Source organism: Cebus imitator, unplaced genomic scaffold, assembly GCF_001604975.1.
Source record: "Cebus imitator isolate Cc_AM_T3 unplaced genomic scaffold, Cebus_imitator-1.0 Scaffold36, whole genome shotgun sequence".
Taxonomy (NCBI): Eukaryota; Metazoa; Chordata; class Mammalia; order Primates; family Cebidae; genus Cebus; species Cebus imitator.
The window spans coordinates 5,193,749-5,220,007 of record NW_016107351.1 but is presented as its reverse complement, the minus strand read 5'-3'; the positions used below and the strand labels follow the sequence as shown (position 1 = coordinate 5,220,007).

General features: G+C 41.1%; 1 protein-coding gene across 9 annotated transcripts in view; it reads left to right on the top strand.

The window, feature by feature from the left end:
• Positions 1-26,259, top strand: part of TNRC6C (trinucleotide repeat containing adaptor 6C) — a 147,792-nt gene that overhangs the window by 48,433 nt on the left and 73,100 nt on the right. For 8 of the 9 annotated variants that reach the window (XM_037737230.1, XM_037737228.1, XM_037737229.1 and 5 more), the window contains one exon: positions 24,093-24,419. In XM_037737230.1, the coding sequence (XP_037593158.1) occupies positions 24,093-24,419 (327 nt within the window). The remainder of the gene's footprint in view (positions 1-24,092; positions 24,420-26,259) is intronic. The other variant, XM_037737227.1, reaches the window with a different exon arrangement.

The window sequence follows — 26,259 nt, the reverse complement described above, 5'->3', positions numbered from 1 at the left end:
ACCGTGCCCAGCCTCTCTTGAGAATTTTCATTGCTGACTCTAAACGCTACTGGATTTTTCTCTTCTCCTCCTATATCCCCTAAAATACTGTTCCTTTGGGTACAGTTTATCAGTAACTACTAACTAGCCTTAGAATGGGTTGTAATAATAACTAATGTCTTTCTAAACAAAAGATGCTTTTTGAATTATAAATAATGTATCAGTACTGCTGGGTAATTCATCGATGAATATTAGCAGCATCAAGGTTTATGTTTTTCTCAGACTCTACGTTATTACTGGTTCAACTCAAAATTCACTGCCTGAGAAACACTGATTCCAACTTTCTGACTGGACAGTGTCGGGTGACACAGCCTGGGCTGACTGTACATATGGATACATGTTAATAGTACCAGTATTAGTGTTCACACTTGAAATTGATGCTTTTCTAACATTCTAGCATTTTGACTTCTCTCCCCTGCTCCAGATTGTGTGTCCATGAGGGTAGGGGCCACATTTGCCATGAGGCAGCAGCCAGAAGTCTCAGGGCCTGAGTCGTTTGAATATAGGAAAGTGTTTAGCAATTTGAGAGAGTTCGAGAGTTGGATATTTTTAAGAGAGAGGCTACAGTTACAAATTAGATTGTATGATATGCTGAATCAATTAACATTGTAGAAGTTTGAGTAATTTTGGTTTTGATAATTAGCTCAAACTAGACCAAATCAGTTAGAAATTCCCTTGTTCTGCAACGTTACGCACCACTCACCTAGCAGCGTTAGTAAAGCAGTGCCCTAGCTAGCATTATGTTTGACTTGATTTTCTCAGTAACAGAAATGCTTTCAATTTTGATTTGTTTTAAACATTTTCAAGGAACTTTTTAGAATATATACCTTGCTCATCTATTATACCCCTCTACCTTCTCCTGGAGAATATTAATGAGTCTAATCCATTTTTGATAAGTCTTCATTAGAGCATTAATTATAGCTAAAAATTTTTTGCATCTGGCTATAACCATTGAACTTAAACTATGAAGTTTTTTTTCTTTTTTTTTTTTTTTGAGACAGAGTCTCACTCTGTGGCCAGGCTGGAGTGCAGTGGCACAACCTCTGCCCCCTGGGTTCCAACGATTCTCCTGTCTCAGCCTCCCAAGTAGCTAAGACTATAGGCACACGCCACCACACCCAGCTAAATTTTTTTTTCTTTTTTTAGTAGAGACAGGGTTTCACCATATTGGCAAGGATGGTCTTGATCTCTTGACCTTGTAATCCGCCCGCCTCAGCCTCCCAAAGTGCTGGGATTACAGGCCTGAGCCACCGCGCCCTGCCTGAACTATGAATTTTTATTTGAAAGGCTAATGCTGAACTGAAGCTAACTAGAAATATATCTTTTTGAACATCTTAATCTAATACGTAGCATGCTTTCCTGCGCTCCCTCCACGAATTTCAAAAGTAGATTTCTAGAAAGTCTGCTTTGTAAAATTATCACTAAACAGAAATTTTGTTTCTGGCTCTCTTTTCAAATTCTAACCTGTGATGTCTTTGTTTGGGTCATTTTCTTCTTAAAATTCAGGCCAAGTGAGTATATTTGTGTGAAACACTATGTTGCCAACATTCATACCCCCATCCTACCCTGATGTGATTATGGGAGCCACATTTTCTCTGCAGCTAGGAGATATACTTTTATTCAGCCCTGGAGGTTTTCACTCTAATAGTTGATTCACTTTGGCTTTCACCAGTTTCTTCCTTTTGACCTGTCCTTGATTCTCCTCTATGCCTCTGAGTCTACAAACCCTGCAGTAGGGTTGATGTCCTGGACGCCTAAGGAACCTGGGCATGTTTGTATACCTGGAGGCCTTTTCCTTGATTGTCTCGGAGAGTCTTGGATTGCTGTCGTATTCAACTTTTTCTTTTTTTTTTTTAAGACGGGGCTTCACCATGTTGGTCAGGCTGGTCTTGAACTCCCAACCTCAGGTGATCTGCCCACCGTGGCCTCCAAAGTGCTTGGATTACAGGCGTGAGCCACCACCCCCGGCCTTCAACTTTTTCTTATTTTTGCCTCCTGTGATGAAAAACAAAAGTTATATATTCTCATTGAAAATAATTTGAGATTATCTAAAGAGAAATTAGAGTTCACTTGAAATGCCTCTATCCTGAGATAACTTACTTGTTAACAGTTTGTTAGCCATCCTTGAATGCATCTCTCTATGGATTCATATACATAAATATATATTGATAGGGATTCTCCACTGTTCCCCACAGTTAGCACTCCCAGATCCCTATTCCTTCCAGGAGCTGCGCCAAGCAATTTGGAAACCTCTGAAGGAGCCTATTCATAAACAAACTAGTCCTTTGTAAATTCTGCTGAATATTGTCTTTGCATTGGTGATCAAAGAAAGAGACTGCTGAACACAATTACCTGTTACCCTTAGTGAGACCCTAGATGCTCCCATACTGGGGGAAAAGGGAATCAGATAGAATCCTGTTGCCGTTAACTTGTGCATTGTAGTTCTCTGTGGGATAACTAGGGTCCAAGTGTCACTTCAGACTGGCATGGGTTTTGTGACCGCAATGAGTAATCAGTTTTCTTTATTTTTGTCACTGCCATTAATTTAGGCACTGGTAATAGTAGCTTTATTTGTGATGTAACGACCTTGTGAGCCTAGGTTTTCAGTATTGTTTTCTGGGTGTTTTCATGGCTTGAGTGAGGAGTGTGTATGTTTTTTTTTAAATGATTATGATAATTCTCATAAATGTGAAAATTTAATTCATCGGTTTTAGCCAGATTTTTTTAAGTTCATAAAGTAGATATTTTCATACAAAAAGCTCAAAGTTAGTCTTACTGTGTATGAAAGTGAGTATCTTGATGACCCAGTATGGCTCATGCTTTATATCATTAATGAGTTATGATTTTTAAGTCACATACATTTAAATTTGTACTTTTTTTTTGAGAAAGAGAGGGTCTCACACTGTCACCCCGGCTAAAGTATAGTGGCACGAACACGACTCACTACAGCCACCACCTCCGAGGCTCAAATGATCCCCCCGCCTCAGCCTCCCAAGTAGCTGAGACTACAGGTGCATGCCACAGTGCCTGGCTACTTTTTGTTTGTTTGTTTGTTTGTTTGAAGAGAGACAGCGTTTTGCCATGTGCCCAGGTTGGTCTCACACTCAAGCAATCCACTGACTTTGGCCATCCAAAGTACTGGGATTACAGGTGTGAGCCACCAGTTCAGCCTAAATTCATACATTTAATTAGTATCCTAATCTGCTTGTAAAGAGTATAATTTCAGTTTTGTAATGAGGTATTAAACTTTACCATGCATTCAATTTGTAATTGGTAAACAGAACCTCTAAGTGCTTTCATTTATAATGTAAGTCAGTTGAAGCCATGGTCTTCCAGTAGTTTTTGGTTGAGTGATGAGGGTTTTAGAGTCACAAAATATTGGCAGTGTGCTTAGGCTCATTTGAAACATAAGAAGTTTTCTATCAACAAAAATGAAAAGTAGTGAGAATTGAGTTTTATAGCATGTCTTCCCAGTTTTATAAGTCACACATAGAAATATGTGTTTTTCATATTTTTTTTTCTACAACCACATAATGGGGCTGGAGACATGGGTATTCTGCATCTGTTATCAGTAGAATCATTAGTTTTAGGAAGGAATTTAAGGTGTTTTCAAATAAGGCTGAAAAAAATTCCTAGGAAATTTATTCTATGAGGTATCTTCAGGGGATGGCATCTTTTAGGTTTTGAAATATTAGATATGTCTGTCTTTAGCTATGTTGCTTTATGTTTAAAGTGTTTGTTTTACTGTTAAATTCCAAGGGAGAAATGTAAATATTAATTTTTTTCCATGGAAACAGAATGTATTAAGATGAGACATTTTTTAAATATGTAAATTCAGAAGGGTGAAAATGTATTGCCAGAACCTCCAAGTAGGTACGTGAATGTTTAAGTTCTTGATCAAATGGTGCAAGAAAGGAAGTGAGCCTAGCGATTGGAAGCGGCGTGCTGTGTTCCAGGGGCGTCTCCCAAGGGCACTTCTCCTGAGTCTCAGATGAAGTGAACGTTCACATCTCTGTTTCAATGACTTGTCACTGAAACTTAAACAGAAAGGCAGTTTCTGTGTTTAGACAGAGTTACAGTTTATAACTCTAAAGGATGCTGACAATCTGCTTTCTAAGAAATAATTTGTTTACCCAGCTTAGTTTCTTTTCTGTGTTTTTTAAAAACAGCTTTATTGATTTATTGTTGACATTATATTTTAAAAGAACAATTAGACAAGTATTGGCACGTATTCAACTATGAAACCATCACCACGATCAAGATGACATCCATCATTCCTGAAAGTGTTCTTGTGACCTTTTCTGATCCATCTCTTCTGTCCCCACCCTGCCCCCATCTGTCTCTAGGCAAACACTGATCTGCTTTTTGCCACTCTGGAACGTTGTACCGAGGGACTCGTACACTGTGCACTTTGGCTTCCTTCACTCCCTGTGTTGTTTTTGGAATCCCTCCACGCCCTAGTGTGTATCAGTAGTTCATTCCCCCCTATTTCTGAGCAGTGTTCCATTGTGTCGGTGCGTCACAGTTCTTTAACCTGTTGATGGATATTTGTGTTTTTCTACTTTTGAGCTATTGAGTAAAGCTTCTTTGAACATTTATGTACAAGTCTTTATATGGCTATATGCTTTCACTTATCTTGGATAAATGCATAATATTAAAATGGCTATATCATATGATAGGTGTATGTTTCATTTTCCAAGAAATTGCACAGCTCTTTCCCAACGTGTTCATACTATTTTATAGTTCTACATCCTCACCAATGCATGGTATGCTTATCTTCATAATTTTAGCCGTTCTAATAGGTATGTAGTGGTATCTCATTACAGTGTTAATTTGCAGTAACCTAATGACTAATGATGTTGCACCTTATTTTCTTGTGCTTATTTGTCATTTGTGTATCTCCCTTAGTGAAGTATCTTTTCAAGTCTTTTGCCCATTTTTCGTTGTTATTTATTTTCTTTTTCCAGATTGGTTTCTGATACTAAATTGGCCTCTAGAGTTGGGCAGAAAGACTCATCACTACAGCTTAGTGGTCTACATGCCTCAATCATTTCCCTTCTGTGTGTGTAGTTACTTGTAAATAGTAATCAGAAAATGTGCCCTTGCAAATAGAATCACATTTTATCTAGCTTTTAGCTATAACTAAAGATTATATTAATAAATGAACTAAATATTAGTCACAAGTCACCTTTTGCTACCTAGAGATGGCTAATTTATTAATTAACAAACAGCTAATAAATACCTGTTAGATGGCAGAGATCAGTTCCCTGTTTTTAAAGAAGGTAAACCACAGATACTGGGGTCTGCTTGAGATGAGAGGGTGAGAGGAGGGAGAGGAGCAGGAAAGATCACTGTTGGGCACTGGGTGATGAAATAGTCTGTACGTCAGACCCCATGACATGAGTTTACCTGTGTAACAAACCTTCATATGTACACCGAACCTAAAATAAGTTGTTTTTTTTTTTTTTTTAAATTCCCTGTTCTCAAGAGATATTTTAGTAGGAAGATCCAGGCAGATAAGCAAATATATGTATATGCAAATGAATGCAATAAAATGTTCTGCACATTGTAACTTCTTTATCTCAGCCGGGTATCAGTAGGGCAGCATATGCATTTCATGTCCAGTGGCTGGGAGAGAGCCAGTGCTTCCAGGTATGAGAAGTCGCGCTCTAAGGAAAGTACAGAAATAAATTTCACAATGTTGGCGGCAGAGGAGCTGCTGAGTGAGGTGGTGGCTGCTGCAGTGAGGACCCAGCAGGTGGTCAGTGAAGTTGGTTGTGATTTATTTATCTCACACCTTCTACCTGAAAGGATTTAGGTTTGGTCATCTTTTCATCAAATATTTGTATCTCTGTAAGAAAAGATAACCTGTTTTTAAAAGAACGTGAGAGAATTGGGAAAGGAAAATACTGATACGAATGAGGTTAGTGTGTACTGGAGCTGGGCCACTCCCATTTGTGCCCTGAGTTTGCTATGAAAGCAAGGACAAGGAGGGGTTGCCTTATACCAGTCATCTTAAACCCATCCATCAGGTCATTAAAACCGAGCACTCTTACCAAGCTATTGTATCCAAAAAAGAGTTTGAAACTTTTTTTCAACTCTTTTTTTTTTTTTTTTTTTTTTTTGAGACGGAGTTTCGCTCTTGTTACCCAGGCTGGAGTGCAATGGCGCGATCTCGGCTCACCGCAACCTCCGCCTCCTGGGTTCAGGCAATTCTCCTGCCTCAGCCTCCTTAGTATCTGGGATTACAGGCACGTGCCACCATGCCCAGCTAATTTTTTGTATTTTTTTTTTAGTAGAGACGGGGTTTCACCATGTTGATCAGGATGGTCTCAATCTCTTGACCTCGTGATCCACCCGCCTCGGCCTCCCAAAGTGCTGGGATTACAGGCTTGAGCCACCGCGCCCGGCCTTTTCAACTCTTGAGAGAGGTGGAAGGTGCAAAGCCAGCTCGTAGAGTCCTTGAATACCTTCTTAAGGACTTTAAATGATCTTCTAGACCAGAGGGGGAGCCATTGGAGTGTTTTAAGTGGGAGAGTGACATCATGAGATTTGTGGTTTAGAAAGATCATAGAACATGCAGAATTGAAGATGAATTAAACAGAGGAGGAGAGAGGGCTTGGAGGCATCAGGTGCAGTTAGACCAGTGCATATTCAGACTCCACCGACTAAGTGGTGGATAGCTAAGGGAAGGGTAGTGATGATTGATAGAGTGGGCAGAACTTAGAAACTAACTGGGCTAATTATTTGATCCAGCAGATATTTATTGAGCACCTATTATTTGCTTGGTACTGTGCTGACAGCTGTGGGAAGAAAATGATAAAATAGAGATAACTTCCCCACTCTCATGGAGCTGAGTCTTATGAGGAATGGACATAAATCTCAGCCACAGTTGATACCTGTGTCCTTTACTAACTGGGATGGCGACTATATGACAGCATAAACAAAGGACCTGAACTTGTCAGGAATTGTGGAGGCATTCCTAGGTAATGCTGAACTGAATCTGAAAATAGGCCAGGGAGCACTCCCACATAGAGAGGGAACAGCATTTGTAGAGACTCTGTGGCCAGATGGAGTATGGCATTTTCCACAAACTAAACAAACGGGACGCTGTGAAATAGCAGGGTGTGAGATGAGGCCAAAGTGAGAGATGGGGATTGTTCCACCATGCGAGGCATTGAAGAGGAGTTGTGCTTTTTTGCCGAAGAGAATAAGAAGGCTTTTCCAGATCAGTTTGAAATATGGCCAGTGTTTCTCCTCCTGCACCAGCCTTGTCTTAGTAAATGTTGGAGCAATTTAACTTTGGCTCCCTCTTCTGGCAGGTTGTGGGATTCTGCACTTTCAGAGGGAAAATACCCTAGGATTACTGTTGTTTCACAATTTATCATTCCTGGGAGAACACGTTTGAGACATAATTCCACTTAAATCTTCTGTGTTTCATGAGATTTAGGATTTGCCGTTTGTTCTGAGAGCTTACTCAGTTCAGGATGATTTAGCATGAAAGGAGATGTGGTCAAGAGGAGTTAAGGGAAACTGACAAGCTCTATACCCCGTGGACTCGCTTTGCCCGTCATGTTTTGTCCCCTGTGTTGCCTTACTTAGGGATTGTTATGATCGATGTCACATATGAGAAGGCTATAGAAGAGCCTGTGTGCATTAATGACATCTTCATGACTCAGCTTTAACATATGCTGTTACCAACATTTTCTAACTTGATCTTGTAAATAAGCCTATTGTTTAAAAAGAACTTAGATATACTTGCATATATGATGAATCGTACATTTTCTTATAGCCGGAGTATCCAAGGGCCAAAACAAAGTAGCCTTTTAATGAAATGATTCTTACTGTTAGTAGGCATTATTAAAATAATTTTACTTTCTTTTAACATTTATGTTATCTAGTCTGTGATGTATTCAGAGTGGCATGTAATTTAATACCTTTTAGAGAGGTAACTGCAATATGTTAGAATAGAAAATACCTCTGAACGGCATTTCTCATTAGCAACAGACACTAAGTTAATGTAATTTGTAGTTAATGAGTCTGTGCTCATTTTGAGTTGGGCTCCACACGTTGCCACGGTGATAGATCAGCCAGAAGCATCCACTGAACAAACAGAAGGCACTGCTTTGTGTCCCTCTGGGACTGCTGTTGAGCAGAGCAGATGGGCCCTCTGCGCTCAGAGCTGTCTTCCGCTTGCATCTCATGGTTCTAAGGCAACTTCTTGCCCTGATGTTTGCCGCTGGATAGGCTGCAGAAGAAATGGTAATAACAAAAATATTCCTTGGAATCAATGGTTGTGCTGGCACAAGAGAATACTTCAATTACATAGTCACATTTGCAAACAAGCTTATATTTGAGTAAATTTAAATTTAAAATGTGAAAAAACTGAATCTTTGAATATATATTCTGAAATGACTAGAATTACTGCTTGATTTTTTACTGTTTTTTTCATTGCGTGGTGTCCGTGCATCAGAGAAGTTCTATGCTTTATCATACAAAAGCTTGTTTCTTAAGTTCTGAGATGACATCAGTCATAGGACATATCATCAATTCAATAACGTCCTGTTGACAGGTGGAGCATGAGTGAAGAAACCATGTTACATTTATACACCAATTTTAAGGTGCATCTAAATTTCAGAATGTTGTGTTAAAATGTGTGGGTTAAAATGTCCCTCCAGTTAGCATTTGCCTATAAAATGTTACTTTTCAAATACACTGCTCTCATCCATTTCACACCTACTTACCATTATATTTTAGGCTATTAGTGGCAGCCCACGGGATTCTAATTGAGGGTCCTTTTAACAGTAAATGTCATTATAAGGAAACAGTGGTATACCTAGCTCATACTACATACTGTGATGTCATCTAGGTAGATGGAAGATTTAAATGTACTACTTGGGCCAGGCATAGTGACTCGTGCCTGTAATCCCAGGACTTTGGGAGACTGAGGCAGGCAGATCACCTGAAGTCAGGAGTTCCAGACCAGCCTGGCCAACGTGGCAAAACCCCATCTCTACTAAAAATACAAAAATTAGCTGGGCATGGTGGCGGGTGCCTGTAATCCCAGCTACTCGGGAGGCCAAGGCAGGAGAGTCACTTCAACCCAGGAAGTGGAGGTTGCAGTGAGCCAAGATCATGCCATTGCCCTCCAGCCTGGGCAACAGAGCAAGACTCCATCTCAGTAAATAAATAAAACTTAAGTCTATGCTCTTAACCAGATTTTGGCTGAAAAATATAGAAACTACTCTAGTTATTAGCAGAAATGGGTTTAAAATATGGGGCACTAGGTGAGTATAAAATCACTGAAAGGGCTGCAGCGGAATAAACTCTGGCCTGTGCCTTCAGAAATGATACCCCAAAGAGCTCCCTGAAGAGTTGCTACCTCCAGGAAGAATTGGGAGGCCCCACTGGCTCTCTTGATTCCAAAGCACAGTGCCATTGATGCAGACCAGGGGTCAGGGAAGCGGCACTAACACTGTCTGTCACAGCCACAAAGGAGCAATTGGGAATGTGGCTCCTGCGCAGAAACTTCCACCATCTCACAGGCTCCCATAGCCAGTACCCACCAGGTCACATACACCTGCATGAAATTGGGGGAGCCGATCCCTAGCCTCAGCTGTCCTTGCCGGGAGGCTGCGTAAACTGTGTGCCAGGCTTGTCAGTCCTGTATCAGGTGGTGGTGGGGGGGAGAGACCACTTTGACTCCTTGCTTTGTAAACATTTTAAAAATAATGGGATGGCTGTTCATTAACATTCATCTAGCACCTAACACTTTCCATACTGTTGGATATATGAGAACCAAATTAAGAGGGGAGGTTTAGAACCACACTAAGATCTAATCGTCCATTCCTGAGTACAGCTGTCATTATCTCTTCTAGATTAGTGCAGTCTCTGCCTTCCTCCTTCCCTTGTTTAGGTTATTCTCTGTGGTTCCTCCTTTAACATGATAATTTAACAAAGACACTTCTGTGGCTTCCATTGCTTCTGAGAGGAGGAGGACTATTACAATATAAACTCTGTGTACTAAGTGCAGTTACTGTTCTGAACTGTTCTTTACATAGATTAACATTCTGTCCTCAAGGAACTCAGTAAGGGATTCTTAGCCCTCTTCCTCCCCTCCTTGCCCTCACAAAATGGATGGCACGACTGAGGGATAGAGAAGCTAAGTAACTTATCCAGGATCCCCAGCAAGGAAGTGGCAGAGCTGAGGTTTCAACCCCAAGTGCATACTCTTAGCCACTGCATTACCTCTCAGGAGAGGTGTATGGAATTGATAAACCCCTAATTCTTAATGGCGATGATCCCTGCCAGGGGGAAGGTGGAATACACAGTCAGGAAGGGAAAGATAGGTGGGCTTTGGTGGAATGGGGACATTTTATTTCTTAAGCTGGAGATTGGTTCCGTGGAGACTTGTTGATTATTTGGTCTTTATGCCTTTTTAAAAATGTCTTATATTTCTAAATAAATTTTTAAAGAAAAGACTTTCTTGGTAATATGACTTGGGTGATGGACTAAGATAGAAGCACCTCAGCATGCTGACACCCCATGCTCCCCTGCTCTGTTCATTCCCGGGTGAGGACTATAAGGTGGATCCATAGGGAACTTCTTTTCCCATTTGTGTTCCTGCTCAGGTGGCAGAGCTGAACACGGAGGGCACCGCTGCGGTGCTGTCTTCCTCTCCCAACCTCTTGGCTCTAGAGCCTGCCCAGGGGCCCAGAGACCTCGACAAGCTTAAGTGCCTATTGAGTTCAGACAACCCATGACTGCATGGCCATTCAGCTCACCATGGGTTAACAATTGTAGCAGCCTGTGCCTAGGGTTTCTAGGTGGCAGCCAGGTGGGAACACTGAGGAGTGTCAATCTGTGGAACCACCCAGTGTTCTCCCAGCTACAGGTCAAGTGATACCATCCAAAATCCTTCCAGGGTCTCTGCCTCCCTCTCCAGCCTCCTGTGAAACAACCCCTAAAGGCGAGAAGCTCTTTTTCATTTCGGGAACTTCCCATGCACTGTCTAGGCTGGTGGGAGTGAGTTTGTAGACATGAGGTACATACACACTCACACACGCAGACATAGTTTACCTCGATAACTCTGACAGTTTTCCAGGCTCAGCTTAACTGTCACTTTCTCAAAGGAGCTTTCGGAATCCCTAAATTAGGTCCTCTTGTCCCACTGTTCCTTTCATCATGCGTACAACAGTGTTTAATTTTTATTTGTGGAATCATTTTAAAGATAATGTCTCTTTTACTATATGATAAACTGTAAGGACAGGAACCATATCTTTTTCTATTACTCAGTATTCACAGTGCCTGGCACAGAATAGGAACCCATTAAATATTTTCTAAATAAGGGGAGGATTGGTGAGGATGCTGACATGTGTTGGGGGGTCGAGCAGATGATAGGCAGATAGCATGGGAAAACAAGGAGTTTGAGCCCTTATTGACCCTGCTTTCCTTTTTTTGCAGCACTTCACACCTGACGAACCATGTGTCTTACTTACACATCATGTTTATTGTTGACCTTTTTTCTCTGCTGAGATGTGAGCTCCACAGGGCCAGGAATCTTCTTTTTTGTTCTTTGATGCAGCCCCAGCCTAGAAGAGGTTGAGCTATAGGAAACCTCTGTATTTGTTGAATGCATGAGTACCTTCTGTCTCTATAAACTACAAATCCAGGCCATAGATTAAGAGAAGCTGGATGGCATCAAAATTCCAGAGTGCAGGAAAAATTTTAAGCAATTACAGAGGGGAGTTTTGGCAGTCCATGTCTGCCAAAAGTTAGTAAGGAATTCTTGGTGGCAGCGGGCGCTTATGCTAGCGTTAGTAGGTCACAGAGCACATTGCTGTTTCTGAGACTGCATGTGGCAGTGTCAGGCGGTCTGGAAATGACTGAAGGTTGGGATGATACAGAAGTATGAGTAGGAAGGAAGGTTGGGGGCCTCCGCCGTTGCAGATGGCAATATTGAAGTGACTGAGCATGATGAGACAAGCCAACTAAAATGGCTAGGAAAGAAGCAGAGAAAATGGGTTGCAGCCAGGACTTGAAAAGGTGCAGAGCCTAGCAGGGGTAGACTGGAGGCTAAGGAGGCTGGGTCAGCAAGGCTAGTTCCTTCTCCCTTGGTCTCCTAGAGATGACAATGTAGAAAAGTCTGAAAAGGAACTTCTTCAAGATAAAGTTCTCCAAAATCTAAAGGTATAGCAGTCTGAACTTCGTATCCATACTGTAGCCCGTGGTTTTAGGGAAAGCAAAATGTGGGAATCTATTTGGCCCTGTTATGATAAAACTACCTGAAAATTTTAGCTGAAAGCAGAAAATTATTTCTTGGAAAGAAAATTGTTTTAACAGACTTGCTTTCTTATATAAAGAGTTATCATCTACCTTTTCACCAGCAGATGTCGCCCTCAATTAAAAAACAAAAGGCAGACGCTTACTAGGCACAGAGTAACCAAAATTTCCGGTTTGCTGAAAGTTTTTTTTTTTTTAAACTAAATATGTAGTTATTAAATGGTTGCTATCTTAATTTTTTTAAAACAAATGATTTGTTGAAAATCATAAGGAAGCTCAGGTTCCCATTCCCTTCCTGTATTCCCTCACTGCATGAAAACACTGATGTGTAGGATAGGTTCCCACGTGAGCCCATGTCTTCAAGGTGTGGCCCTAGAGTCCAGTCTTTCTGAAGAAGGGAACTGTCAAGATTGCTTTGATACTCTGTTTTTTTGGACAGTAATAGATTCATAAATGAGGATCTGAAAAGAGTATATGGCTAGGCCAAAATTGCCCATTTAATTTATCTGTGTTATAAAAATAGATCCACATTTGAGATCCTCCACTTACCATTTGAGATTGTTAGGTGGCTTCTTGATTCAAAGATCCAAAAAGTACTGGCTTAAGTCACAGAAGGTTTATCACTACATAACGTAAAAGAGACCCAGAGGTACAGCCCAACTGGGTCAGAATTCCCCATTCCTTCTGTCTGTTGCTTTGCCAAGTGAGGCTTCTTTTCCCTTTTCTTAGGGTCCAGGATGACCTGTAGACTACCAGCCATAGCATTAGTGTTGCAAGGTGGAAATATCACTGTGAGAACAAGCATGTGGGTAAACTGAGTGTGCCATGCTTGTGTTACACTCCAGGGCCCTTGGTCTTTATGTTAATGAGTAAATGCTTAGTGGCATTGTTTTCTATTTGTGAAATAATGTACTAGTACTTTAGTGTAGAGTAAATAGTTGTGAGGGAAAATCTCCCACTTGAAAAAGCTTGTGAGCTGTCACAACTTCTAGTTTCTCAGTCTCTGTTTCACTTTCAGTCTTTATGAAATCAGGTAATTATTTAAATTTAACAGCTTCTAAGAACCTAGCTTAAACCTTATCTTTTTCAAGAGTACAGTGCCATTTCTAGACCAGCACCATTCAATAGAAATAATGCAAGCCACAAATGTGAGCTGTGTAAATCATTTTAAATAGCCTAATTTCATTACTTAAAAAGTAACAGGTGGATTACTTTTGATAATGTATGTTTAACTTGATGTATCCAAAATATTACCACTTCAATGTGAAAACAGAAAAATTGTTAATGAGGTATTTCTCTCTCTCTCTCTCTTTTTTTTTTATACTAAATCTCTATAATCCAGCATAATCACACCTCAATGTAGACATCAAGTCACAACAGCCACACTTGGCCAGTGGCTACTATACTGGGCAGCACATGGTCATTCTTCTCTCTACACCTGTCTGAGATTTCCAGTCCATTGCATAAGCTTTAAATACTCTGTGTGTCTTATTTCCCCAGTTGATTGTTGATTCACTTAGGTGAGAAACCTAAGTGTTCCAGTACCTTCCAACCAACATGGTCCTGGATTCAGACTAGGAAATTCTTGTTTGACTTTTGGATGTGTTCAGTATGAAAGAAAGCTTCCTTCAGGCAGCACTGTCGAGTAGGCAGCTGAAGAAGGAGGCTGCACTTCGAGCTGGAGGTCAACACTGAGACAGTACTCAGGCATCAGTAGCACAGAAATGATGGTCAAAATGGTGAGCATGGACAGCCTCTCCAGAGAGTCCAGGACTGTAGAACCAGTACAAGGACTTGCAGCCCATTAGCAGTCAGAGGACCAGCAGAACCAAAGGAGTCTCTGAGGGACACAGGAAGGGCGTGGGCAGCACAATTCAGACAAGCCAGATGTACTCATTCACTGATCCTGTTGGGCTTGTAGCTCAAGGCTATTGTATAGTTAGTTAAAGCACCGGCGTTTCTAAGAGTAATCTCATTTATCTAAACTTAATATGTTCTTGTTTTTTCTTAATAGCATTTTAATTTTTCATTCAGTAATCATAAAACGATTATTCTCACAATTGGAGAGGAGACATGACATAGGTTATTTAATTTAATTTATTGATTGATTGATTGAGATGGAGTCTCACTCTGTCACCCAGGCTGGAGTGTAGTAGCACAATCTCGGCTCACTGCAACCTCTGCCTCTAGGATTCAAGTCTGCCTCAGCCTCCTGAGTAGCTGGAATTACGGGTGCCCACCACTATGCCCAGCTGATTTTTGTATCTTTAGTAGAGATGGGGTTTCACCATGTTGGCCAGGCTGGTCTTGAACTTCCGACCTCAGGTGTTCTGCCTGCTTTGGCCTCCCAAAGTGCTGGGATTACAGGCATGAGCCACCACACCTGGCCTATTTATTCATAATTTTTTTTAATTAAAACAACACCTACACAAGACTTTGGGATACATTTCCAGGATTTTTCCTCTAGAGGGTTTCTGTGTCTGACAGTCTAATATTACAAGTGCTTTCTCTTCCCTATATCTGGCCCTTTTCCTGTAAAGAGCCGATAGTAAGTATTTTTTAAGTTGAAGAACCATTTATTTTACCCAAAATAAAATAGTGATCCAACTCTGTCTAGCCTTTGGGACAAAAAGAGGCCCAGGGGCAGTAAGACTCTCATCAAGGTCATTCCCAGAATTTTAGACTTTGCTGGCCATATGTGGTCTTTGTCATATATTTGTCTCTGGGTTTTTTCCCCATCCTTTAAGAACATAAGGGGCATTCTTAGTTCACCTGCCAGTCCTGTTCTACTCATATAACAGTTATTCAAGGTAGAAAGGGAAGACTGGTCAGGAATACTTTGACTCTTAAAAAATGAGGCTGTCTTAGATACAAGAATTGACTACACACATAATGCATCAGGCAGATAGCACACAGGAAAACATATTCCATATTCAAATGTCTTAGAATTTGGTAGTTTATACTGAAAAAAGGACTGATAACATTCATTTATGATTGGCTTACTTGATTTCTGTAGCATGAATTTCTTTTTCTCTGAAAGTTTTGAGGAAAAACAACCCTGAATTTGTCCTTCGATCATTTTAGAAAGATTAGCAGCAGCATGGTGGAAGAGCACGGTCAAAGATGTGAGTTCTAGTCCCAGTGGCAGCGTGCAAATCATAGCCAGATCATCTCGGCAGCCTGGGTCTGTGCAGTTGAGGGAGGGACTGGATGATTTCAAGGTTCCCATCAGCGCAAATGCTTTACTCCTGAGTCCTTGCCTAATTGTTTCCATCAGTTGAGTTCTGGTGCATTTTCTACATTTCCAGTTTTTTAAAACGCAAGATGACAGGTCAGTACAAAGTACAAGTGCAGTCGGTCCTTCTTATCTGTGGCTTCTGCATCCATGGATTTAACCAACTGTAAATCAGAAATATTTGAAATATAAATGGATAGTTGCATCTGTACAGAACATGTACAGGCCTTTTTTATTGTCATGATTCCCTAAACAATATGGTATAACAGCTATTTATATAGCATGTAAATTACATTAAGTATTATAAGTAACCTGGAGATTATTTAAATATATAGGAGAGCTGGGCATGGTGGTATGCACCTATTGTCGCAGTTACTTGGGAGGCTGAGGTGGGAGGAACAGTTGAGTCCAGGAATTCAAGTCTAGCCCACCCTGGCCAACACGGTGAGACCTGTCTCTTAAAAAAGATTAAAAATTAAAAACAACAACAAAAAGTATGTGGGAGGATGTGCGTAGGTTATATGCAAATAATAACCCATTTTTTATATCAGGGACTTGAGCATTTGTGGATTTTGGCATCCAAGGGGGTTTCTGGAGCCTGTTGGATACTGAGGGACGACTGTACTTTGACTTGTATAGTAGCTAGCCATCCAATGCCAGTTATTTACAAAAGAGAAACTGGGTTTTTCATCACAAAAATTTCTTTAGCTTGCTAATAGTTCTTTTTTCATTCCTTTCTCCTTCTCCTTCCCTCCTGCTGCTGCTGCTTTTGAATTTCATAGTAAAAGAACCAATACTCCTAGCTTCCCAAGAAGCATTTGTTGAGTCTAGAATAAAACTTTTGAGCCAGGTGCAGTGGCTCACACCTGTAATCCCAGCACTGTGGGAGGCTGAGGTGAGTAGATTGCTTGAGTCCAGGTTCTTGAACTTACCAGGAGTTCTAGACCAGCCTGGGAAACATGTCAAAACCCCACCTCTAAAGATATAAAAAAATTCACTGGGCATGGAGTTGTGCATCTGTCATCCCAGCCACTTGGGAGGCTGAGGCGGGAGGATCACCTGAGCCCAGGAAGCCAAGGCTGCAGTGGGCTGTGATCTTGCCACTGCACTCCAGCTTGGGTAACAGAAGTGAGACCCTATCTCAAAAAACAAACAAAAGAGCCTGGTTGGGCATTGTGGCTCATGCCTGTAATCCTAGCTCTTTGGAAGACCGAGGTGGGTGTATCACCTGAGGTCAGGAGTTCGAGACCAGCCTGGCCAATGTGGTGAAACCCCATCCCTACTAAAAATACAAAAATTAGCCGGGTGTGGTGGCAGGCACCTGTAATCCAGCTGCTTGGGAGGCTGAGGCAGGAGAACCACTTGAACCCAGGAGGCAGAGGTTGCAGTGAGCTGAGATTGCACTATGACACTTCAGCCTGAGCAAAGAGAGCAAAAAAAAACCCTCCATCTCAAAAAAAAGCAAAAACAAACAAAAACACTTTTGAGGCAGTTAAGTATGTGAAAAAATAATTGCTGTTATGCTAATTGTCATTTTTAAATACATTGAGTGGTTTTAAGTTTGCTATACAAATGTGTATATATACTGAGCTCTCAGTTTTATTTGAAAAGTTGCTATTGTGAAAGAGACGGCAAGTTTTCTTCTCTGTCCTGGGTTGTTTTGTGCTTTATTAAGAGCAGGTTTAAGTTAACAAAACAACTGAGCTGCAAGTACAAAGTTCCCATGTATTCCCTCTCCTCCTCACCCCTAGTTTGCTGTATTTTTATGGTACATTTGATACAACTGATGCTCCAGTACTGATACCTTTTTTTTAAGGCAGAGTCTCACTGTGTTTCCCAGGCTGGAGTGCAATGGTAAGATCTCAGCTCACTGCAACCTCCACCTCCCAGGTTTAAGTGATTCTCCTGCCTCAGCCTCCCGAGTAGCTGGGATTACAGGTGTGCGCCATGACGCCCAGCTAATTTTTGTATTTTTAGCATGTTGGTTAGGCTGGTCTCAAACTCCTGACCTCAGGTGATCCACCTGCCTTGCCCTCCCAAAGTGCTGGGATTACAGGCATGAGCCACTGCACCAGGCTGAAACATTATGATTAACCAAATTCCACAGTTTACATTAGAGTTCACTCTTTGTGTTGTACACTCTGTGGGTTTTGACATGCACAATACTGTGTATCCATCGTGGCAGTTTCTCTGCCCTAAAAATCCCTGTGCTCCACATAGTCATCCCCCACTCCCCTGGCAACCACTGACCTTTTCACCAAAATTGTAGTTTTGCCTTTTCCAAAATGTCACATAGTTGGAATCATACAGTATCTACATACTGTCGATTTTTCTACATACCGTAGGTTATCTACATACTGTGCTTTTCTGATTGGCTTCTTTCACTTAGCAATATGCATTTACGGTTCCTCTGTCTTCATGACTTGATAACTCATTTTTAAAAATCACTTAATGTTCAATTGAATGCACCAGTTTATCCATTCACATACTGAAGGACATCTTGGTTGCTTCCAGTTTTTGACAGTTGTGAATAAAGCTGCTACAAACATTTGTGTGCACGTTTTTGTATGAACGTAAGTTTTCAACTCATTTAGGTAAATACCTAGTAGATTTTCTGTTATAATTAGCTAAAGGTCACTATGAAGAAAATACATATTTATAGGCCCCTATACACTTAAGAATCAACTTTTAACAAATGGATTCTTCATCTTTCCTTAAAAAGAAAAGATACAATGGATGTTCCTTCCATGTAAAGATAAAGAACTTTACAATCTAAAGTAATTACAAAAAAGATTTCATGTCTATATCAAGGCCAGGGAACTAGGAACAGAGACAGGCTGGACATAGGGAAGAAGAAATCCGTGGACTCTGAAATGCTAGCCATCACAAAATTAAAACTGCATATCGTGTTCTCTGGACTTCACTTAAGCCATATTCTTTCAGGATTAGAAGGCACCTTAGAGTGCCAGCTAGTCTGAACCTTTCATTTCCAGATGAGAAAACTGAGGTTTAGGGATATGAAAATTACTTGGTTGAGATCATATATATTCTTAGTGGAAGTGAATCCAAAGTTTTTGTATTTTATCCAAGGCATTTTTTTTATTTCATCAACTAATTTCTTTACATTATGTTGCTGTCTCTGCATTTTGTTAAACTTTATATGTTTGAGAAAAACAGCCACTTGTTCAATATTTATTGAGCACTAACTGTTGTCGGGCACTATGCTCCCATAATTTACAGCCTAGAGAAGAAGACAGTCATTTTAAAAAGTAATGCACACAATGCTGAGTACTGTGCTAAATGCCAGGTACTATGGATGTTTAGTCAGAAGCACCTAGACTGGCTTAGGCGATAGGAGGTTTGGAGAGGAAGTGACATTTAGTCTGATATTTAAAGAATGACTAAGAATTACCACGTTTTTTGAATCTGACATCAATTGTATTATGCACTATTTTATATACCACTAAGAAAGAAAGAAAATTGCCAGTTAAACTGATATATTCATCGTCAGTTATAAGATGCATCCCCATTTCAGAAATGTTGAAATGTTTGGAAATATTCCATAGATTGATGAAATGCAGTGGTTAGATGAGAAGCAAGCGGCTCGCAGGGGAGCTGAGCACAGTGAACCTTGAAGCTGAGTCTGGGGAACTGGGAGTCTTACTGCGCAGGACTGTGTAGACCGTGCAGATGGTTTGGATTTTATTCCGAGAGTGTTATGAGACCTCAAGTTTTAAACCAGGGAGGAGATCTCCGTTTCAGAAGGATCACACTGGCTGCACTGTAGATGGTGGATTAGAACAGAGTCTCTTAACAGTACTCCAGCTAAGAGATAAAGGTGCCCTGATTCTGATGGTAACAGTTGCAGTGAAAATAGATGGGTGAGATTGAGGGATATTTGAGGGTGGAGGGCATTTAGGAGCTATTAATAGAAATTACTTAACAGAAATGACAAGATTTGGTGATCGATTAGGTGTAGGAGAGATTGAAATACTCAGAAAGGTGAGGCGAGAAAGCTGATGAGTATATGGGACATGTTGATTTTGAAGTGTATCAAGTATAAAAGAGTGGGCAACAAAGCCGTAAGAGAAAAGGCAGCCTGCCATGGAGGAATAGAAAGGCAGGAAGACACACTGGCCATCGCTGATAAAGACAACTCTAGGGGTCAAAAGATAAAGGTTAACATAGCCTTGGATTTTAGCATCAAGGAAGAAATTATGGCCTTGGATAGTCTGTTTCCATGAAGAGGAGGAGGATAAAGGGGAGACAGGCAAGCAAGAAAGCAGGAAGAGGCAGTGTAAACAGGCTCTGAAAGATTTGGCAGGAGAAGAGGAGAGAGTGGGAGGAGCTGGAGGGGAATGTGAAGTCCAGGAAAGAGATGATTGTTGCCATTTGAAGAGATCAGAGATTTGAACATGTTCAAATGATGAGGAGAAAGAGCTAATTACAGTAGCCAGACAGTCCCTGGGCCAGTTAGAGGTTGGAAATGCAATTTCTGTCACTCTGCACACAAACACAGCAACCCTCTTTTTTATATTCAATAATGTCCATCATTTTAAAACTCTGACTAGAAAAAAATAGAGAAATATTTGTAAAGCAAGGAATTGATCCAAGACCCAAGCTTGCGTTTTGGGCCTTCATATCTACTTTGGAGAGAATTGTGAGTTGAAGACCCAGGACATGCAAAGTCCCTAAAATAGGATCCAGAGGTTTGGAGGGTGCCCCCTTGCATTTCCTCTCTGACACCATTGATTGTGAGGTGTATTGGTACTGCATATGCCATCAGGAAAGGAAAATACACTGCCTGTGCACTGACATGTCATCCATTTTAAGACACATCCCAGCGTAAGTGATGGGAACATAGGAAGGGATGTGCGTCTTTGAGTGGATGGAATACAGTATCAGCCTTAGACAGGAGTAGCAGATGCGGGACAAAGAACAGGGTGACACATATATATCTGTAGTGACAGAAACCTTAAGTTTTTACTTGACAGCTTCTATTTCTTTTGTAGAGTAGTCAAGTTCATTTTCTGGGGATGGGGAGAAGTAGGAACAGGGAGATAAAGGCATTAGCAGCTCAGGAGTGGAAGATCTTTAAATGAATTGTTGACAGCACTGGAACAAGGCAGGCCCAGGAAGTTGCAGGAGTGACAGGAAGCAGTGAGGGTGTTTTGAGGCTAGGGACCATACATTCGGATGGTACCAAATTGAATGGTCACAAGATTTTCTTGAGAGATACTTAGCAATTTGAGTCAGGAAGTAGGGAGGGTAGACAGTGGGTTCATCCTGGACTGAAGACGTGTCAGGCACTGGTGACAGACAGACAGTGAGGCAAAGACCTGGAGGATACTGGCAGTGTAGACAGTGTAAGTGTTCACGTAGATGACCAAGTCTGTGTTGAGAGACAAATAGTGCAGGTAGACTGGAGCCAGTAACATAAAGGAAAACGGTACCATAGCATGAACCACCCCCCAGTGTTTACTTAAAATATTTCTGTAATATTTCTTCTACATAAAAGGTATGCACAGAGCTTGGTATAAACTCATTTTGTACATAGCTTTTACTCAACTATCAAACCAGTGATGTTTACAAATTGAGTAGAAAACCAAAAGTTTTTTAAAATAACAAGATTAATGTCCTGGATAATGATGTTTTGTGTACAAGGTGAGGTGAGATTGGCTATTGAGGCGCAGATTCTTTTGCACTTTACGTGTCGGCGTGCGTTACTACTCAAATTTGCGTTCGGCATGCTCATTAGTGAACCCTATTATTAGGTTATCACCCAACTCTTCTGCTCCTTTTTAAAATTTAAATGCCTATGAAATCTTTGTTTATGCAACTTACGCCAATGTGATTTTGGACCTTCACTTAATGCAAATTCATTATTCGCACAGTAGGCCCAACTGCACTGTTTCCCAGTAAATCTGTGGCAGAGCGTGGCAGAGCTACAGCTGCCATACCACACTGAAATTCAGCAGTATGGTAATACCTTGCTTGACAGCAGAGATACATTCTGAGAAATGCGTTGTTAGGCTGTTTTGTCATTATGCGATCATAGTGTGTACAAAAAGGATGGTGTAGGTTGCTGCTCACCTGCACCATGTGACGGAACCTAGGCTCCTAGGCTGCAAGCCTCTACGGTATGTTACCGTACCGAATACTGTAGGTAGTCGCAACACAATGGTAAGTATTTATGTTATCTAAACATAGAAAAGGTACAGTAAAAATATAAAGAATTTTTTTTTTTTTTTTGAGATGGAGTCTTGCTGTGTCGCCCAGCTGGAGTGCAGCGGCACGATCTCGGTTCACTGCAACCTCCACTGCCTGGGTTCAAGCAATTCCCTTGCCTCAGCCTCCCAAATAGCTGCCACTACAGGCGCGCGCCACCATGCCCAGCTAATTTTTTTTTTTTTTTTGTATTTTTAGTAGAGACGGGGTTTGACGATGTTGGCAAGGATGGTCTTGATCTCCTGACCTCGTGATCTGCCCGCCTCAGCCTCCCAAAGGGCTGGGATTACAGGCGTGAGCTATCGCACCCAGCCAGTATTAAGAAGGTTACCTTTGTAAAAGGTGACCTGTGTAGGGCACTTAACTATAAATGGAGCTTGCAGGACTGCAGCTGCTCTGAGGAGTCAGTGAGTGGTAAGTGAATGTGAAGGCCGAGGACATTACCATGTACTTCAGCCACACTAAACTTATTTTTAAAAATTTTTTTTCAGTAAATAAGCTTAGCTTTCTATAACTTTTTATTTTATAAACTTTTTAATTTTTTAAAGATTTTTCACTCTTATAATAACACTTAAAAAACACATTGTACAGCTGAACAAAAATATTTTCGTTTCTTTATATCTTTATTCTGTAAGCTCTTTTGAAAACCGAGATACAAACACACACATGAGCTGAAGCCTGCGTGGGGCCAGGATCATAGTATCACTGTCTTCACCTCCACATCGTGTCCCACTGGAAGATAACATGCCCGGAGCTTTCATCTCCTGTGATAACAGTGACTTCTGGATAGCTCCTGAAGGACCTGCCTTAGGCTGTTTTACATTTAACTGTTTTGTTAAGTGCAAGCAGTACACTCTAATAACAAAAATCATAGAAAATACATAAACCAGTAATATAGTTATTATGAAGCTTTATGTGCTACTGTATATAATGTATGGGCTAGACCTTTTTTTTTTTTTTTTTTTTTTGGAGACCCAGTCTTGCTGTTGCCCAGGCTGGAGTGCAGTGGCTCAGTCTTGGCTCCCTGCAACCTCTACCTCCCAGGTTCAAGTGATTCTCCTGCCTCTGCCTCCTGAATAGCTGGGATTGCAGGCACTTGCTACCACACCTGGCTAATTTTTTTTATTTTTTTAAATATTTTTAGTAGAGATGGGCTTCCCCATTTTAGCCATGCTGGTCTCAAACTCCTGACCTCAGGTGATCTGCCCACCTTGGCCTCCCTAAACTTTTTATATGACTGGCAGCATGGTAGGTTTGTTACTACCAGCATCAGCACAAACACATGAGTAATGTGTTGTACTACAATATAACGGCTGTGTTACTAGATAATAGGAATTTTTCAATTCCATTATAATCTTACGGGACCACTGTCATATATGAAGTCAGTTGTTGGCTAAAAACATCATTATTTAGCTTTAGTTATTCATGTAACCCAGAATGCACCAATATATATTTTATATATTATCAGAGTTAAAAATACGTGTAAATTAATGGACACCTGAAGACTCCATCATTTTTATAAATATTGAACAAGGGCAGTGGTTCTCATAGGGAGGTGCCGGACCCAGCAGCATTAGCATTGTCTCAGTAACTATCAGAAATGCAATTCTGGCCAGGCATGGTGGCTCAGCCTGTAATCCCAGCACTTTGGGAGGCTGAGGCAGATGGATCATTTGAGGTCAGGAGTTCGAGATCAATCTGGCCAACCTAGTGAAACCCCATCTCTACTAAAAATACAAAAATTAGCCAGGCCGTGGTAGCCTTTGCCTGTAATCTCAGCTACTCCAGAGGCTGAGGCAGGAGAATCACTTGAACCTGGGAGGCAGAGGTTGCAGTAAGCCAAGATGGCACCACACTGCCGTCCGGCCTTGGTGACAGAGCGAGACGCCTTGTGAAAAGAAACAGAAAGAGAGAAAAAGAAATGCAAATTTCCAGTTTCTCCTTGCTCTTTGATATTGAACAGAAAGTCTGGAGGTGGACACCAGGCGTCTGGGCTCTGTTAGCCCTCTAGGTGATTGCGATGCAAACCAAGTATGAGAACTGCTGCTCCAATCTTACTGTATCACCTTGATTTTATAGATGAGGAAACCAAGGCCCAAGAATGACTGGCTGAAACTCTCAAGATCAGTTTGTGTGTAACAAAACTAGATCTTAAACTTGGAAGTCTAGACTTTGCTCCAGTTCTGTTTCCAAAGCACTACATTGTCATTTTTTTCCTCAGGTTTTGGTTATGGTTTCCTTGGTTTGGGTTGGGTTTTAAGGGGGTCTAACTAAAGTTTTGGGTTCTTTTGCCTTTTGTTCATTTTAGTGCCAGAACCTACTAAGACCTGTTCAAGCCAGCCCCAACCTGCCGGTACCAGTACCAGTACTTCCACCAGCACTATCTCCAGCAGCAACAATGGCAAACGTGCATCTGCCAGTGGCCAGCAGCCAGCTGCATCCCGTTACCTGCCTCGAGAGGTGCCTCCACGCTTCCGCCAGCAAGAACAGAAGCAGCTATTAAAGAGAGGTCAGCCATTGCCTACGGGGACTCTAACCAGTGTGAGCCCAACCCAGGGAGCTGGGCCTGCAGGGGTAAGCCCACCTCCCCTATCTGGAGCCGGAACACAGCATCATCCCAGTAAGCTCCAACCAGGTAAAATCCATATAGGATGAGATATTCTTTTGATCTGAAAACTGTTTGCTATTTTCAGCTTTGCTGCTGAGCAATAGAAATAGACATATTTTGGTCCGTACTCACTACATACACAGAGACAGGCAGATTCAGTGTTCTTCAAAACTGTGACTTTGTTGTATGGTCAGAACTAATATTTTTAGACAACTTTACCATGACTCTTCAAATAGTCTTGACTTTCATCTGCTTACCACTTGGTAGAGGGGATGTAAGTCGATGATTGTCACCAAAAAGCAAGGCAGAAAAGATAAACTATATTCACTGACCAAGAATATAGTCTCTTCTATTTAGTTGCCAGCAGTTTATAATAAAACATGCTACTTCCCCAAAATGGTCCTTGGGAAAATCTTAACAAAGACAAGCATTCTATAGTTAGACCTAAGTAGCTTGGTGTTTTAATTTAAAGAGCTTATTTTGAAAAACCAAATAAGAAATGTAACAACTCTGCCTTTTCTGGTTGTATCTGGTTGTGATGTGATTGGTTGACTATTGCGTTAGTGTTCTCATCAAATGCTGCTGGTGCAGGATGTTACTGATATCTTCTTAGATAAGTAGAAAATAAGCAATTAAGTCAATAAAATCTTGGTACGATAATATTCCTTCATGAATTATTTGTCTTTGTAAATATGATCACATATGACAAGAAACTATTCCTAGTTCATAGCCCTTATAAAATACATATTGTAGGCTAGGCCCAGTAGCTCATGCCTGTAATCCCAGCACTCTGGGAGGCCGAGGCAAGTGGATCACCTGAGATTGGGAGTCTGAGACCAGCCTGACCAACAGAGAGAAACCCTGTGTTTACTAAAAATACAAAGTTAGCTGGGCATGGTGGCGCATGCCTGTAATCCCACCTATTTGGGAGGCTGAGGCAGGAGAATTGCTTGAACCTGGGAGGCAGAGGTTGCATTGAACCGAGATCATGCCATTACACCCTCTAAAGTCTCTGATATCGTAGCCAGATGCATCTTTCTGACTCATCACCTTTCATTGATGAAGGGTCCCCTCACAAACCTGCCCTGGTCACCTAGGTACTAAAGCACAAACTCCATTTTTCTGCCTGACTGTGAAGACCCTTCATAGCCAAGTCTCCCCAACATTTTTCCCTCCTACTCTCCATGGCCTTTTTTTCCTTTTCTTTTTCCTTTCCTCTTTCCTTTTTCCTTCCCCCTCCCCTCCCCTCCTCTCCCCTTCTCTTTTTCATGTTACAGTTGTTTAATCAATTCATATCCAGGTGAAATTCTTTTAGTGTATTCCTGAAGAGTAACCAGATTTCTGGGTTGCAGTAAAACTTTTTTTAGATACAGTTTGAAACAAAAGCTCTTAAAAGTAATACATAGGGCTAGGCGTGGTGGCTCACGCTTGTAATCCCAGCACTTTGGGAGGCTGAGGCATGAGGCAGGTGGATCACCTGAGGTCAGGAGTTTGAGACCAGCCTGACCAATATGGTGAAACCCCATCTCAAAAAAAAAAGGTAAAACATAGATTTTTATTGTATTTGTATCTATGTAAGCATGTTTTCACTCTTACCGTCACTTCTACATTAAAAGGAAAAATATAGTTTTATATGATTACATTCCTCTAACTTGAAAGGTATAATTAAAAAGAAGTACAGATGCTGGGTCAACAGAACTAAGACTAAATTAACCAAGCAGGGGGCAGGTGAGTAATCCTTAGGAATTTCATAGCACACCATTCCTAATGAAAAACAACGTGAAACTGGGAGTTATTTCAGCTTAGCACATTAATTTCTGTGTTTTTCCCAGGTGTGTTAGTATGTAAATTCTTTGCTCCCTCCCCC